At 29.7% G+C, this 18151-nt stretch overlaps 1 protein-coding gene across 2 annotated transcripts in view; it reads right to left on the bottom strand.

The window, feature by feature from the left end:
• Positions 1-4382: 4382 nt before the first annotated feature.
• The window catches only part of Tom70 (translocase of outer membrane 70), a 49572-nt gene continuing 35803 nt past the window's right edge, over positions 4383-18151 (bottom strand). The window contains exons 7-12 of one of the 2 annotated variants that reach the window (XM_067275567.1): positions 17863-17997; positions 14596-14820; positions 11725-11822; positions 9058-9180; positions 5249-5387; positions 4383-4831 (exon numbers count right to left, since the gene is read on the bottom strand). In XM_067275567.1, the coding sequence (XP_067131668.1) occupies positions 4805-4831; positions 5249-5387; positions 9058-9180; positions 11725-11822; positions 14596-14820; positions 17863-17997 (747 nt within the window). In that variant the 3' untranslated portion in view covers positions 4383-4804. Of the gene's footprint in view, positions 5388-9057; positions 9181-11724; positions 11823-14595; positions 14821-17862; positions 17998-18151 lie in introns of both variants that reach the window. The other variant, XM_067275566.1, reaches the window with a different exon arrangement.

Raw genomic sequence — 18151 nt, 5'->3', positions numbered from 1 at the left:
ATATTTTAAAATGATTAACGAAACGTTTTATTGAAACTTATCGTATTTAATGAAATAATTATTTATTTCTAGAAGATGAGTAACTACTAGATAATTTATTTTATATATAAAGCAAAGAATGGGCATTTCTCATTATATGCAAAAGATAACATTTGAAATCATGTTAATTTTAAAAATATTGACAAAAACAATAGCAACAAAATATCACAAAACTTCACAAATAGAAACCCCCCAATAATATACTTAAACTGTTTCACATCTGGGGAGAAACTAGACCATATGTCCCCACTAAAGTATATATCCTTAGGGTACTATTCAGTCTACAAATACGTAGTAAAAATAAAATTTTACTGCTTAATTAAAGAGTTAAAAAGATCGATTGCAAATAAAATAACTTATAAGTTATAACTTACATCTAAATACCAACAACTGCCGAATCATATCGGGTTATTTACAGCTATTACATAAATTATAAACCAATTTGGCACTAGAGGTAGACGTTAGGCTCAATCTCATATTAACTTTAATAATTATAATTTAATTAATACATTTAAATAATTTAGACCTACCGGAAGAAAAAATCGGTGACATCGGGCCAATAGAGAGCAGGGTGCGCGATCCTTGCATAATGAGGTTTGCGCGCTAATTTTTATATGTGCGTTAATCAAGCCGAATAGTTTGGCCGAATATTCGGCCATTCGGCCACGCTTCTGGCCGAATATTCGGTATTCGGTCACGCTCCTGGCCGAATATACTATTCGTTACATCACTAGTTGGGAGTTAATGCAGTAATTTTCATTTAAATTAATTTCCAGACTTATCGAATTGTATCGATATCAAACTACAAAAAAATAATGCTACATCGTACAGCGTAAATACGTCCGATTATTTTGAGATAGTTATATTAAAGATCTACGTTTAAATTTATTAAATACCTACGACATATGCTATAATTTAGAAGTTTCTTATTTTTAAGATCCGTAAAGAAGACATTGGAGAAGCAAGTTACATCAATAATTTTTCATTTTAATAGAGATGGTTATTGATAAAACTCACTTCCCTAATACTATAAAAAATATCAACTCAAATTCTTTTTGATGTATCTATTGGCTATATTAATTTTGTAAGTTTCAAACACTGTCCAGCTTCGTTTGAGAGAACGACTGAGGTTCAAGTATCAAATTAAAGCGCTTAACATGTAGATGATGGCTCTGAAGAGAGATTTGAAAAAGGTGCATGATTCGGGAGTGGCAGATTGACAAACACAATGTTTTCTATGGGACAAACATGTCGGCCGCTCTAGCGATTTATTTTAACCGCTAGAACAATCCATTGAGCATCCTCTACTCTGAATTCCTACATTTTTGCTAATTACGAGTTAATTACGACTCTTTGCGTTTTGTTAACATTAATAAATTTAAACACTTACACTACAGTACCTATTTTTTAAAAAATTGATGGCCGGATGGCCGAACGGTCAAGGTGGCAGCCTACCGCTCTGGAGGACCTGGGTTCGAACAGGGCCGGCCTTCTCGATAAAGGGGCCCGGGTGCAAGAAACTATTTGGGCCCAAATGTTTTTCTAAAATAAAAAAAATTTACAAACACGAACATATATTAATGCATGTTTATTTAAAGCGTGATTTTGTTCTTGCTAATACATTAATTACTTCAGAAAAATTACTAAAAATACTGCATTCTTGATAATGTTGGGGCCCCCTCAATCGCGGGGCCCCGGTGCGTAGCATCCGCCGCACCCCCCCCGATGGCCGGCCCTGGGTTCGAATCCGGACGGGTCGATAAATCCCCAGGAATTTTTCGGGGTGGTCCGTCCGGATATGTCGAGCCCCGTTCCTCACCACCCGGCCGCCTCATTGTAGGCCTGGCCGAACCCATAATGGGCTTGTTAAAAGAGGCCCTCTTGGTACCCACAGGATGGAAAGTCAAAAATAAAGTACAGTAATACCTCGACTTACGCGAACCCGGAGTTACGCGATTTTTAAATCTCGTCGATTCGTCTTTTGTTTGAGCGCCACGCAAGTCTTGATTACTCACTCCCCCCCACACTATTGTTCAGTTTACATGTTCGGACGTGTCGTGCGGAATCGACGCAATTTATTTTGTATTATTTATTTCCGTGTTTGTTATATCTACGGAGATTTGAGCCTCCGTAGATATAACAAACGTCTATGTCATCCAAACGAAGTAGAACTGATTCTTCTACATCAAACAAAAAAGAAAAACTTTATCTTTGGAATGTAAAGTTAACATTATTAAAGACTTCGATACAAAAATGAAAAGAGGTTACAAATTTTAGAAAATATAGACTCCAACGAAGAGCTCATTTCTTCCACAAAACGAGAAATAAAAGAATTATTAGCATGCTACGAGGAAATTTTGCGGGAGGGAAAAAAAACTTTGAGCCGTCAGACGAATTTGTTAGATTTTATGAAGCCTTCTACATCAAAATAACTTCGGTTTACGATTTTAATAATTATTTGTTATACATATGTATTATCTAAGATTTTATTAAACATTTTTTTCTAAATTATTGTTTTCTTTAGTCTCCGACCCCAATTAAAAATAATTTGTATGTATTTATATGCGAAATTATACCCCGACTTACGCGGTTATCGCTCGGTCCACCTATCGCGTAAGTTCGGGGTATTACTGTACTGTACATAGTAAAAAAATCATTGTTTCGAACTATTTCATTTTTTAGAATCTGTAATAAACATGTATGTATTAGTAAAATAATCCTACTTTTCAATACTAAAAAAGACCAGAAAAGTTTTTAAAATAAATTAGTTTTATCAATAGTGACTACAACGTCAATCTGTTTTTATTTTACCGTTACTCCATGACGAGACCAAAACGCGACTCTGACCATCTAATTCGTTACTTGGTGTCAATCGATGTATTTCTCGATAAACCTACCAATAAAAAGAAGAGTAAACTTGAATATCCACCTGTTATTAGGTCCGAGTTTTATTCGCTTGAAGCTCGGGAGGAAGCTGAATTGTTGAATGTTATATATACACACAGTTTTTCAATATAAATGTATGTTAATTATATTATTCATTTAATATATTATCAGGGAATTTAAGAAAGGATATTCTCCACTTTAATACAAGGCGATTGCCACAAGCCGGGCCGCCACTACCGTCAACGTTAATCCAAAGACTCGCCAGTTGAAGTCGGTCGGCCTTAAGAATGCAAAATTGAAAGAATCCATTGAGACAGGACAAATGGGAAGAACCTAATAATACTGGAGAGCAGGCAGATGTGAATTACCCGCAGAGGGACAACACCTCGTCATGGTTGTCCGCAGAAAATTTTCCAGGGAGGCAAAGCTTTAAGACAAATTTTATTTTTGGGCTTTTTTCACAAGTAGATTACACAATACAGTATCGCATCGATACAAAAACAACACTATATATATAAATTTACAACGTAAACAAGAATTTTTTATTCAATCCAGGGGACAAGTACCCCGTTTTCTCCCTCTACGGATGCTCATGCTTGCTGTACTGATTTTTGCGTATAACATATTTTAAATGAGCTCATTGAGTGTATTTTGAATAAAATTTCGAATGCTTCCTGCTAGAAATGTAGAAATTCCCGTAAAAATTTTCGCGAAAAGTTGCAGCACGCCAAGAGCAATTTTGAAAGGCGCACAGCGGGTCCCGGACCACAGCCAAAGCACGAAAAATTTAGTAATGAAAAATAACTCGTATATTACGTTCATAATTACTTTGTTGATAGTTCAGAAAAAGCTTCCATTCACTTTTGTTATTGTTTATCCTCTACTGTACGATTATTTAGAAACTGTCGTGTTCATTTAGTAGAAATTTGTTCAACAGATCACTCCAGAATCTTCCAAACTTCCTAAAAACACATTCGAAATGCGTAACATGGACTTGTAGAACACTATCTTCCCATAGAAATTCATTGCTCTTTATCATCGACTGCCTGTAGCAATTGTTGACTAATGAACCGAAAATGTTTCACATTTGCCCGTGATTGTATGATAAAAATATGCAAGATGCTCGCATAGTTCTGTTATCCCTAAAAGTGCATTATTAGGGATCTAATTAGATGCTTGCCTGTGCTAAAACCACCCACTGTGAATGTAAATTAGACTTCGTGTCTTATTTTTTAAATACTTAAAATTTTCTTTATTGTTTTTGCTACTCTAAATGTCGTTTATATACTTGAAATTTCATTGAAAGTTTTATTTGAATTGTGTTCACTGTATTTTCAATTAAGCAATTCTACTCAAATTGTCAAATATCGAATATTATCATTCCTACAATAAAACGAATAAATACGTATCACAATGTGAATAACTAAATTATGCTATGTAAGAAATTCGGGACAACCTTCGAATTAATTTCTTTTTTTATTATTACATCTCTGTACCAATGATTCCTAACATTTTGGCATCTGAAAAAAATGTGTTCACGTACAGTAATACTTGATTGCAAATAGAAATATAAGATTTGTTGCATAATTTATGCAACGTAACTACAATTATCTTTTTACAGTTTAAAAATGGAGCTGCATCTCAAGATTTTTAAACGGAAAAACAAAAAAATTCGTAATTCAATGTCAAAAAAGTAGCGACTGTAACAACAAATTTATTTAAAATATCTTCATTTCTAAGGCATATCGTTCTATGACAAATGAACAGAAATAATATACAAAATGATAAATTTTATAGACTATGGTTTGCAAAGTTATTTCTTTCCAACATCTGGAACTTTACATCTGTATAAAGCATCGTGTTCCTCGAAGGCATCTCATCAAGATCCCATTCGCCCATTCGAAACCTGTACACAGAAATATTCCAAATGTCACAATAAATATTTAAATTTTTAAAATATCTCGATATCACAATAAGTGTTTGATAATCATAAAAAAATAACTGTAACGTATTATATCGATCTCGTTTAATTTAAATTTTATGTTCTCCACCAATTTATGGTATATAAAATGGTATTGGTGACCATTTTTCTAAACGAGAAAATTAAGTACACGATTGCTTATTCTCATTTATGTGTTGACAAATTGAAACATTGTCAAAACACAAATATTAATGTAAGAGACTTCTCCTTGTGATGTTAATTATCAATTCCCAAATCTGTAGTTCTCTACGAAGAGCAAATGTGAATGTGGTGTGTCTATCAGTCTTTTCGTAACTCTGAACCGATATGATATTCGGTATTGGCCGTCGGAAAGACACCTACTGGTATATTGAGACGTTCGGCAACCCTTAACTGCGCCTTAGCGGCATCGTGCAGGGAAACAAGATGAGCAAGTTCTATCTCGTTGTGGGCCAAGTTTATTGCTTTTTGGTAGAGTTCAATTCCTCGAGACATATTCCCCCTGTAAGTTAAAAAAGTTTTTAAATACAATTAAAATTCAATTAAAAACCAATTTTTATAAATATAGCTATATTTTTAGCTATACACTTATCTCTCGTTTTTGTCACACTCATAAATGTGACCGTCTTTTGTTAAGACTTTTGCAACTCGATTTTGTCACTTAATACATAAAATTAACAAAAATCACTAGAGTAATAAAACCCTGTTTTATTTGTATATATTACGAGCATATATGTTAAATATATGAAAGTAATATTCTGCTGTATTTTGATTAGTAGGTTTAGTGCTTGTTAATTAAATGAGGAGCCACAATTTAACAGGATTCGCTGCGTAGTAGTACCAATTGAGCTCTGGTTCCGTCCTCTGTGTGTAAAGGCGCGCTTGTTAATAAGACCCGAAATGAATTTCTCCATTCCTCCAAAGCCTAATAACTATTCCTTGTATAATATGTTACTGAAAAAAAGCTAATAGCTTTAGGTTTTTTTGAAATAATCCAAAAAAATCAGTAACAGAACAATTAATTAATATGATATTTTTATGCAGAAGAAGCCAGAATTGTTTACAAAGCATTACCAAAGCAAATGCTATAGAAAAAAATTACCGAGCAGCGGAAACAAACTTCAAAACAGACAATTACTGCTTTATTCTGCATTATTACTGAAGGAGGAAAAAAAAAAGCCAGAAAGTCTCTGGTTATTGGATCTTCAAAAAACAAACTTGAAATGTTTTTCCATTGAGTTATACTGTTCAGTACAATTCATGGATAAATTCAAAAATATTTCATAAACAAATGGGAAACAACTTTTAAGATCTAAAAGAAAAATCATCTTGGAATTAAAATGAATCAAACTGTATGTTTATTTGCCTCCAAATCCAAACACTACTAGTTTTTTGCAACTACTAGATTTATATATATAATTCATTTTATAAAATGCAGATACAGGAAAATGCTGCTTATTCATGCCATAGATACAGTTGATGCATGATCAAATGCCAAACATTAATCTAAAAGATGTAGTGTACAGTACATGTTGAATAAAGTTTGGAAAGAACTGAATCCAGATATGATTAAATGGTTCTGGATAAATCACAATGCCTTCCTCCCATGATTAATGCTGAAATAACAGCAAATGAAGAACCAAGAAATATTAAAAATGCAAGTGAACAAGACCTGCAAAACTTATTAAAATATTTCAGCGACATGAATATTGTTGATGCTACCAATACCAATGTAGTTGAATGAATGTGTGTTTCCTGTGGCCAAGGCTGTCCAACAACACATTCCTTAAATGAAGAAGAAATTATTAAAATTACTTCTGATATTACTCGACTTTCAAGAAATGGACGAAGAATATAATGGTGAAATAAATGAAGATGGTAATAGTGCTCCAATATCTACAGAAGGTCTAGCCAATTTTTCAGACATGTTGTTGATTCTTAATCTCTAATCAAGAATACTCACAATTTCATCAGTCAACAGCAGAAAAAAATTAGTTTCTTCCAGTGTAAATATTTTCTTTTTAATCTAATTTTTTTTGTTTGATATAGTCTTATCATTAAAATATGTTTTTTGACCACCATGTCTATAATATCTGTTTGCACTCTATTATATAGTAATGTGTCAAATTATTTTTAAAAATTTCATTTATAAAATTTAAAACAGTAACTACTTTTTTGTTTGTGTGTTGGTACAAAAATATTAAATTTTATTACTGAATTTTGATGGCCCAGATGACAAAATCAAGAGATAAGTGTATTTCAATGTAACTTTTAAAATTTCTAACCAGCATCTGTAGCAAGTAATCTTCATTAGTATCAACATAAAAACTGTGTGTTAAAACATTATTCCTGTTCAATCAGGTCAAAGATTTAAATCTTGCTTCAGGAATTAATGTTTAACAGATTTAAATGAAGCTTATTGTTTGGAAGAATAAAATTTAAAATTTTGAATTAGAAGTAACATTTATGAATGGAATCTTTTTTGATTGAAACTACCAAATGAATTAAATTATTTTCAGGAAAAAGTACTAATAATGAGTAATAAATGTTCCCATTTCATATCAATTTTAATACTTATGATAAAGTTTTATAGCTATTTTTCTTTTGTGTAAATATAAAGTGAAGTGTATGTCCTAATGCTTATTATGTAGATAATAAGCTACCAAGTAAATAGAGCACCATTACATATTTGAAACAAACCAACAATAATGCTTAAGATGAAACCAAATTATTAACATTTGAAGTAGGGTTCTTTATTATTTCTTTTATATCTGTTATTATTTCTCATTCATTATTTGTGATAGGTTGAAGAAGTCAGTTGAATGGCCATCATGATCACTCTGTCCTCACCACCAATGGACTTCTTTTGGTGTGTTATCAAAGAAAGTATTTTCACAAAAACTACGCACTATGATTTGATTCATAAGAAAAGCATGCCAAGAAATTTATAATAATAAAAAACTGTGCAAAAGTGTGTTTGAATTTTTTAAATCTCTTTCTGCCCTATGGGTGCTAAGAGGGCTTTACCTTTCTAGCAAGCCCATTCAACCAGATCCACAATGGGGAGGTTGGCAGTGAGGGACAGGACCAAGCATATCTTGATGAATCACCCTCAAAAATTCCTGGGGTTTTTCAACCTGTCTGAATTCAAATTTGGAGCTTGCAAGCAGTAGGCTGCCACTTTAACAATTCAGTCATCCAGCCATTTAGTGTACTTGAGTTAAAAATTAGATTACAGGGATGTGTGAATGTGTGAATACTGAAGGCCAGCACTTTCAGCACTTAAATATATTGTGCTTAAATGCAATTTCTGTCATCCATATTGTGACTTAACAAAGCTATCTAATAATCAAATCTTTGTAATCATCTGCTATTTTTCCATAATAAAAACTACATACCTACTTTTTCACCCCTCAAATATCTTATGGTTAAAATGCTTTACTTTAACAGATACAAATTGTAACCAAATTACCATCAATATATAATGAAAATTTTATATTTTGTACAAAACCTTATACATCATTCAACTTTGTATATACTACTATTCTTTACTTATAAAGATGGCTCAAAAAGTAATAAGTTTAGTTATAAAACACATTTAGTTGGAAAAAAAAAACCAATATTTTGGGCACCAACTATCAAATGCCCCATATTTATGCTTATAGTTGCAACATTTTCCAGTAAAGAGCAGTGAAGTAATTACCATGATAAATGTGTATTTTGAACTTAGTAAAAGAAATCTAAGCATCTCAAATGAGTTCTTTACTACAAAATGCAAGAATTATGAACGAGGAAAACTATTTCTTAATATGAGAACAAATAATTGTGTAACTTTTAATTTCATTAAACTAACTTCATAGAATAAGATAACAACCATAATAATTACAACAGATGCAGAAAAAAAACAAAGCCTAATTTTTAATATTAATTACATATCAAAGTTTTTATTGGCTAAAAAAACAAATGGCATAACAAGAAATTTTTAAATTACTACTCAAAATGGAAAGGATATTTTCATAACAGCAATGTAAAAATGTTTTTTTTTTTTTAAATTAATTTAGTGTTTATTATTTCCACACAAACAGTTTTCATACATTCAACTAAATAAAGCATAATAAAAAACCCAATAATTATATATTATTTATCAAATCTATCTTAAAAAATTTGCTTACCTTTGAACTTCAATTGACCCAAGTGTTTCATATGCAAATTGGCATTTTGAATCTAATTCTATAGCTTTATTTAATAAAGAAATTGCCTCATTTATGTCTTGCTTCCACTGAAGTACTAAAATTCTAAACATAAAAACAATATATTAGAAACAAAATACCATATTAAATAAAACTTAATAAAATAAAAACTTATATTTTTTATAAATTTTATTTTTTTAATTTACCCATGAAAATTGATAATGTTAAATTTGGATATAAATGAATATTAATATAATATAAATTTACCATTTTGATATTGTTGTCAAATAGATAAAATGATAGTATTTATAAACAAACAATAAACAATAAAAAATAAATGTGTCTTGACAGGTTAAAAATTTTTGCTATTTTACATTTTGTGATATATAACAAAGTATATTATAACTTTTAATATGCTTTAGTTTGTTTTATTGGCACAAGAGCCTCTTGGATCGAACTGCACCAGCTATAACACTGAACAGTGTTATAGCTGGTGCAGTTCGATCCAAGATAACAGGAAGCATCATGTGTTTGTTACACATCAAAGTCCAACAGTATCTGGCCAAAAATGGAATTTATGTATTCTGATGAATCACCCTCAGCCGTGATCTGGCTCCAGCCAATTTATCTCTCTTCCTGACGTTAAAAGAGCAAATAAAGGTGTGTCATTTTGCATCACTATAAGAATTTGTGTATATTGTACTAAGCTGGTCAACAGATGTTCAAAAATGGCTTCCATTTATGATATGGATATTGACAAAAAGTATGTGATAATAAATAATTATTTTGAATGAAATGTATTACAATTTATTATATCCACTTTCACAATACAACTATTGTTCTTTTCCTACTATTTTTGATGGCATCTTTTATTATAATTTATGAATGTTTTATTTGTAATGAAATATAACATAGCAGCAACTTCCAACTTACTTTAATCACAAAACCCTTTCAAAGCCGTTACAATTTTCGTGGATTATAAATAAAACAATATATAAAAATTCAAAAGTAATTTATTTAACTTACAGAAAAAAAACATTAATAATGTAAAAGCAAATAATATTAATTCAAAGTAGTAACTAATGTGAAAGATTAGTTTTCACAAATGATTTCATAAGCAGATTTGGCAGGAGCTCAATTAATGAGAGACTCTATTGCATTTGATTTTTTAGGAATTGCTAAACAATCACTCAAGAATTTGAACATTGCTATCCCCTGAGCAACAGTTTCTCTAACAGGAATGAGCAATTTTTTTTAGTCTTTGAAAACACAAGAATGGATTTTATTTTCCATAAATGTTAGCTGTGCAGAGTATGTGCAGAAGTTGCTATTCCTATGAAATAATTATTTTAGAAACCTTATTTATATAAATTTTTCATATATATATATATATTTCTTTAAACTATCAATTAAAAGCTCAAAAGTAATTTTATTGTGGAATCCCAAATTTGTAGAACACAAGTTGGAAACTGCTATAATATCTATAATATAGAATATTCAAAGATTATGTAAAAATAATTACACTTAAAAACAGTTAAATGACTTACAATTCCAATTCATTATGAACTAAAATCCAAAAATAAAACTTAATTGTAAAATTAAGAAATTGAACATCTTCAGGCACAAATATGAATTGAATGTTTTTTCCAAACAAATTTTAAATTACATACAGGAACAGCATTAACTGAATAGAATATAAAAACTTTTTAAAGACTTATTTTTAAAAATCGCACAACATCTATGCGCATGTGCTTAAATACACAGAGAAGGTGGAAAGTGTGGGGATGGTAGAGAAATGCAGTTAATTAGAATTATTTAATAGCTTATACAAGCCGATCCAAATTCCAGGTAATTCAAGGGTGGGAGAGTTGCAAAGGAACAATAACGTGGTGAAAAGGGACTCCCAAATGAGCACCAGACCCTTTCACCATAGCTTCTAAGCAACACAGTCCCAAAGCAGAATGTGGTGATGCTGTAACACCATCTTGGATAACTCGTTATGCGATTTTTAAAAAAGTCTTTAAAAACTTTTTGTTCCAAAAGTTTTTATATTCTATTCGGTTAATGTCACTCTTGTTTGTAATTTAAAATTTGTTCAGAAAAACATTCGATTCATATTTGCGTCTGAAGACATCATATCAGCATCAAAAGCACTCACAACAAAATATTCCTTAATGCCTTTTTATGTTGAGCTTTTAGAGTACATAATACCATATATTTTCATGCATATAAAAGCATGTTCTTATAGATGAGGCAAATCAACACTATATTCCTCAAAGTACCTAAAAACTTCACTATTTTTTAAAATAAACTTCATAGTATCAGAAGCATTTCTTAATTTTGGTTTTTACTTTTAAAACTGTTACCACAAATGTCTTTGAATAGTTACTGTATCAGCACATTTACATTGATATAGCAGTACAGTATTCTTATAAGCCAAAACAAGCTTACACACTCAAGAGCATGCTCTCATAAGCAAATAATGCATGTTTCAAAATACAAAATCAAATGATTTTCATGTATTAAGTTAGAAATCTAATATAAAAATTAATGACTGTAATTGTAAATGTTGTCCCTAATTGTAATTCTAAAGATTAAATTTTAAAATAGTCAACTTTTATTAAAAATAAACATTTAATATCATCATACCCTTTATGTACATATGCATTTGGATCAAATGGACTTAATTCTTCAACTTTTTTGAAAAGTTCATTGGCCTTTTCATATTCTTCCCTTTCACATAATACCTGCATTTTTAATAAATGTAATAATATAAAATGTTTGCAAATTTTTAATTAAATATTTGTTATAAATATATTTATGTTAGATTATTTAAATACAGTGGAACCTTGCTTAACGAGCATAATTCGTTCCAGAGTCTTATTCATAATGCAAAACACTCATTAAGTGAAACAATTTTTCCCATAGAAATTAATGTAAAATACGATAATGCATTCCAGGCCGAAAAAATGCTCACATGTTTTATGTATAATGTTTATTCAAAAAAAATTGTACAATATACACTGTTAAGGAGTGTGAATCATCATCATCTTTTCTTCTAGCATGGAATGAACCATCCTGAAATGAGAATTTGATTTGCAGAAAAAAAAAAAAAAAAAAAAAAAAAATCACAGCTAATATGTTTGATAAACACTCCAAACAATATGCCAAATTCTTAGGTTATGTAAAGGCTATAATTAAATATTAGAAATTAATTAATTTGACTAGAGGTAGGCAGTTATGTTTCCATCTCATATTAAATTTAATAATTATAAATAGTTAATTTTTAATTCAGACACCTCTAAAATTTAATTTGGAATCAGTCATTAAATTTAATGACCCAAGAATTTGGCATATCGTTTGACATGTTTATTACATAATGGGCTTTGGTTGTTGATGTTTATAAGTAATATGTATGAACACAAGTTTGGAAGAAAATGTGATCACAAGCGACACTAAGATGCTAGCGGAAGGAGTGCTAAACAGACTGATGAAACATGCCGCATGCGCACAATTTGGGACTTCCCCTCTCCTCATCACTCGTTATGTGAAATATCGCTCATTAAGTGAGGAAAACTTTTACAATTTGTTTTGCTCATTATGCAAAATACTCATTGTGTGAGGTTCCACTGTAGTCCAAAAACAAAAATCTTATCTGTTATACCTATTTAGTAGAACTTTTTAATAAGATTTTCAAAAGAAATTTTATTGTAAGTATAAATTTTTAAGTAAATTTAATATTAAGTGAGATAATCATTTAATGTAATTATACATATTTATGAATTAATTTCACTACAATATTAAAAAATTTACATCATTTTATATTTTATTGAATATAAGTTACTTACTACTCTCTCTATCTTAAAATAGTCATATTTATAGAAAATATTAAAAACAATAAAAATTTCAATGGAAACAGTAACTTCTATTTATTTAATATGCATAAAAATTAAATTAACACAATAATTAAACATTTTAATTAACATTAATACAATTTTAAGCTTTTAATCTACCTTCAACATTACATTTGATATTAATTAATCAAATATTCTCATATCTCATTTTTTTCTTTGTTGATATGAACAATTTTGTAGTCATTACAGCATTATTCTTTTGAACATATTACTTGTTTCCATAATAGGAAAATTGTTCAAAAACTAAGTTTTAATTCTTTTAATGCAGTAAGTGTAGTACAAAGTTCCACTTTTTCATTTTTTAAAGCACTGTAGCAAGGGCTGTAAAAAGCAGGTCCCTTTTGATCTTTTTTTTTAAACAAATGAAATACATAGAATGTTTCTTTATTAATAAATGGCAGTCTTAATGATTTTATTTTTAGTTAGTAAAAATAATATTAATTTTAGAGATAAGAACAACTAGGGCCCTAAATTTTCTCTGGCCCTAGGAAAAAATTCCAGCTCTCTTCAACAGTTCTGACTGTAATAGTTATAAAACAGCATTGAGCATTATTACTCGGTTTTTTTTTTAATTTTATTTATTTGGCTCCAAATTTTCATCCATCCTTGTAATTTTTCAAGTCATTTTGCAATGATAGCAGGCAAGTGCATTTTTAAAAATCTCTGTCGTCATCTATAAACATATTTTACAAATAAATGAAAAACCAAGTAGCTTTTTGGATTGGTTTGAATCAAAAACATAGGAAGAATATTGATTCAACTAAAAATCAAGTTGAATAGAAACTGCCAAAAATCATAAGCTTGCAAAAATAACTATTTCAGGGCAGAAGGAGTACTAAATTTTACTATTTTTCTAAAGTTATATGCTAATATTTACTGCTCAGCTTCTTTGTAGCTATTAAATTACTTAATTATTAAAATATTTTAACATTACAAAATTAATACATTACTGTCTGACGATAAGTTTAATGGTTAGAAAATTTAAAATAATTTAAATTTAGAAAAGTTTAGAGTAAGATTTAATACTAACTCAACTATTTCATTCAATGCACAGATCAATTATGTTATCTGAACACTAATAGTCCTATACAAATTAATTTTATCTTGTAGTTAAATTTTAATTATAATTAAGATCAATTTATATAATTAAGGTTATGATTATTACATTTTATAATAATTCTAATAATGCACTCTAGAAAACAGTTTAAGTAAATTGGATTTTAATCTGAATTAGATTAAAATCCAATTTACTACACACATTTGAGAATTAGACAAAAATTTTTGTTGTGTTAAAAAAATTTAATAGTATTTTATTATTATTATTATATAAAATTAAAACAAAATTGTATTAATATAATAACTGAAATTTACTTAGCAATTTATCATTAGTAATAGGTAATTGGATATTACAGATCTAAATAGAACTAAATTTTTACTATCATAAATACAACTTTAGAACTGCTTTCAAGATAAAAGCTCCTTGTTCAATCAAAAACAACTGCATTTGAAAAATATTAAATAACTACTATATACAGAAATCATTATATATTTATGCTAATATTTTTAAAATTAACTTTAGCTACAGCTTAAATAATACACTATTTACCTGAGCATATAATAAAAGGCATTCTGTAGATGTTGACATTTGTTCAAGAATTTGTTCAAATTCCTCTAATACAGCTTGAACTTTTTTCTCATCATGATGATTTAATGCATTTCTATACTGAACATAACATTTCTGTACTCTAGCAGATGGAAAATCTGGATTTGCAGCAACACTTTTTTCCATGTCCGATAAAGTTTGTTCCATATTGTCAGTCAAAAGCATAATCTAACAAATAAAAATAATAATACATTCACAACTTATACATTAATTTAAAAAGAGATTTTAATTTTATTATTCCTGATAAAGCCTGTTCAGAACAGAACATTGTAATATTAAAATTATATTTGATAGTAGTCCCTATAAGAAACAACCAACCTTATCCAATATCTGAACTCCCCATATATAAATTTTTGCTATAACAATTCTTATTTAGTATCCAAATTAAAAATCTTGATATTAAATTTCTTTGAAGCATGTTTATGAAAATTGAAAAGTTGCACTACTAAAAACTTCATTCCTAGTGTCTTTGGCTGCAATTTAAAAAAAACTGTAGACCTATAAATTCCCACTGTTGTCCATCTGTCTTTTCATTTGTTTCAGTGTTGTGTTCTACTATGATTGTGTGGTTTAGTGTTTCTTCTTACAAATTTTCAATATCTTATGATCTTATCAGTTCATTACAATAGGTTCAATTTAAAATCTAGTTTCTTTTCATTGTTGTTGTTGTTTTCATATAGTAATATTTTAATATAAAATTTACACACTATGTTATTGTTTACAAAACTTTCATTGCTGTTTACTGCATATAAAAAAAAAACAGTTTATTTGAAATTTCTACTAAGGATACTATATAGCTTATTTGTTGCATTCCACAAAACATCCACAAAACCTTTATATCACCAGCTGTAAAGTGTTTTTATTAGCAACTAACATTTTCAATCCTAAACAGATCTGAATATACAACCAAATTAGAATGAGAAATAGAACATACTAGTTTAAAAAATTGGAACCACCAATAAATAAACAAATACCACATTAGGTATTTGTTTATTGGTTGACATTCAGTACCTTAGGTAAAGTATGAATTTACCAATCACCAAAAGTTTTAGCTTCTCTCTGGTTATGCTAATACACAGTAGAACTGTGAAACATCCTTTAGAAAGTTTTCCACTCTTACATTTGTCACCCTTCATAACAAGGTTCCTGTCGAGCATCACCTTGAAAGAAAAAGTCCATGCTTGTCAGCATTAAAAATGTTCACATCTTTGCAGTCACAGGTGAAGTCTGGAAATCTTTCAATGAACTCTTCAACAACTTCTACTGAAACTTCATTAGATTCACTACAAAACACTTTCTGGGAGTCCTCATGTTGTAGTTTAAATTTCATGAGCCAATCACTTGATGCTTGGAAATCTAATACCCTGAGCTCCTTTGCAAACTTTTCAGCAATTTCTTGGATCATTGGCCCAGACATTTGAGTATTAACTACCCTCATTTGTTTGAACCAGTGTAATGCAACTTCATTGACTTCATCGAGCAAAGTTTTTCTCTATTTTAATCGTAAATCTCTGCTTTATCATCTCTCTCTCCAAGTACTCATCCTTATGTTTTTGGATATTGCTTACTATCATCTTGCTTATACCAAAATGTTCTGTCATCATTCTTTGGCTACTGTTTTCTAAAAACAAATAAAAGATCAACCATCTCCTTCAATGTCAACTCTCAGTTCTTTCCTTTTCACCATCATGACTCAATTAACAGAAAAATTTTCCAGTCAACTTGCATAGAGAAAAGACAACAAAGTAAAGCCTGGTTCTTTGTCATAAAATTGCTTGGTGCCTTGCTTTGATGGCCCTGCAAGGCAAGTAAAATTACTTGATCTTTTTAGCACACTCCACCATAGTAGTGAAGTGCTTATGTTAGGACTTTTGTGTGTGTCAGTCAGACATTATATTTGAGATTTTGATCCATTCAATCCATTTACTGCTCATGTCCACACGCATATGCAAAACGAAACTGAACATTTTCATTTACAGTCACTGTAAACCAGTGGTAGTCAACCTGGTCCCTACCACCCACTAGTGAGCAATTTGAGCTTTCGTGGTGGTCGGTAGGGGTTTTGTCCTATGCCAAAGCTACTTTCCTTTATTACCACTCATCTATGACTTACTGATAGAGCACGTTGTACTGTAACAGTGGCCATCATTCGAGTTGAGCACGTTTCATGGTGGAGTTGGCATTGCCAGATTTTGCTACGTTTTTCAGTTTGATGTAAAAAAAAAAAAAAAAACACTTGACACACTGGCAAAAAAAATTTCTGTGTATTATAAACATATGCAAAATATAAATAAAAAGATAAATTTAACTACATATTTTTACTAAACCACCACTCAAAAATAAGAATACTTTGCAGTTGCACTAAATTAACTTACTGCAAAACCAGTGGGCAGTTGGAAAATTTTACTCAACAAAAAGTAGGTATAAAAAGGTTGACTATTCCTGCTGTAAGCTATAGTAAAAACTACCCAGTTCCTCTGGAATCTATAATCTACATCCCTTACTTGTATATTCAGTGAAAAATTCTTCTGAACTACTACTTGATTCCAAGAATTTATAAAATTTATTTTAAACAAAATTAATATTTAATTCACTTTTGTGGATCATGCTATCAGATCGGCTTGACCAATCTTGTTTTTAATTGCAGAAAAACACTTCTGTCAACGTCAGCTTATAAATATGTCATTCACTCTCTTCCACGAAAGTAATAACTCCCCTTTCATACCTCCATTGTGAAAGTAAACAGACCTGCCTATTTTCTATTATCTTTCTCAATCATTTTCACACTTGGAAATCAGTCAAATGACAGTTTTTTTATTTGACTTGGATAAATGTTTTTTTATGACAGAAGAGTGTCAAGTAAAATTTTTCTTTATCTTTACTCCATCCTGAGATATTAAATGAAATAGATGCCAATGCACACACACATGCACATACAATTTCCATCCTTTTTTGACTTTCTGGGGTTCAGGAAATCTCAAAATGTCAAGATTTGCAAAAAATTCCAAGTCAAATTTAAGATGATTACAATACTTTCTTGTATTATATACATATATAAAACAGCCGGAAATGTAATATTTCAATTATTCAAACTGACAATGAATTTGAAATTTAAATTGTTATTTTATTAATTGATTCATAAATATAAATTAATTTGTACAGAGTATAGTATAAAATTATAAATTGGTTTTTATTTATTTAATTTCTTACCTGACCACGATGAAGATAAACATCAGCATTACTGGGATCCAATTTGATTGCTTCATCAAAATCTTTCAGAGCATTTTCCATTTGTTCATACTGAACTTTCAAGGCACCAATTTTAATAAGTGCATTAACACGCAACTATATATAATAAAAATCTATGTATTACTATGAAAGCTTAACATTTGAAAAACTTTTATAATCTTATGTAATCAATTTGCCTTTACTTCTGATTATATAATATTTTTATTGTCATCAAATAATTTAAACTTTCAGATAAAATAATTATCTGAAA

The sequence above is a fragment of the Centruroides vittatus genome, unplaced genomic scaffold (assembly GCF_030686945.1).
Source record: "Centruroides vittatus isolate TY-2023 unplaced genomic scaffold, ASM3068694v2 contig_628, whole genome shotgun sequence".
NCBI lineage: Eukaryota > Metazoa > Arthropoda > Arachnida > Scorpiones > Buthidae > Centruroides > Centruroides vittatus.
Note: the sequence above shows the minus strand (reverse complement) of the source record. Positions and strands in the feature narration are given on the sequence as shown.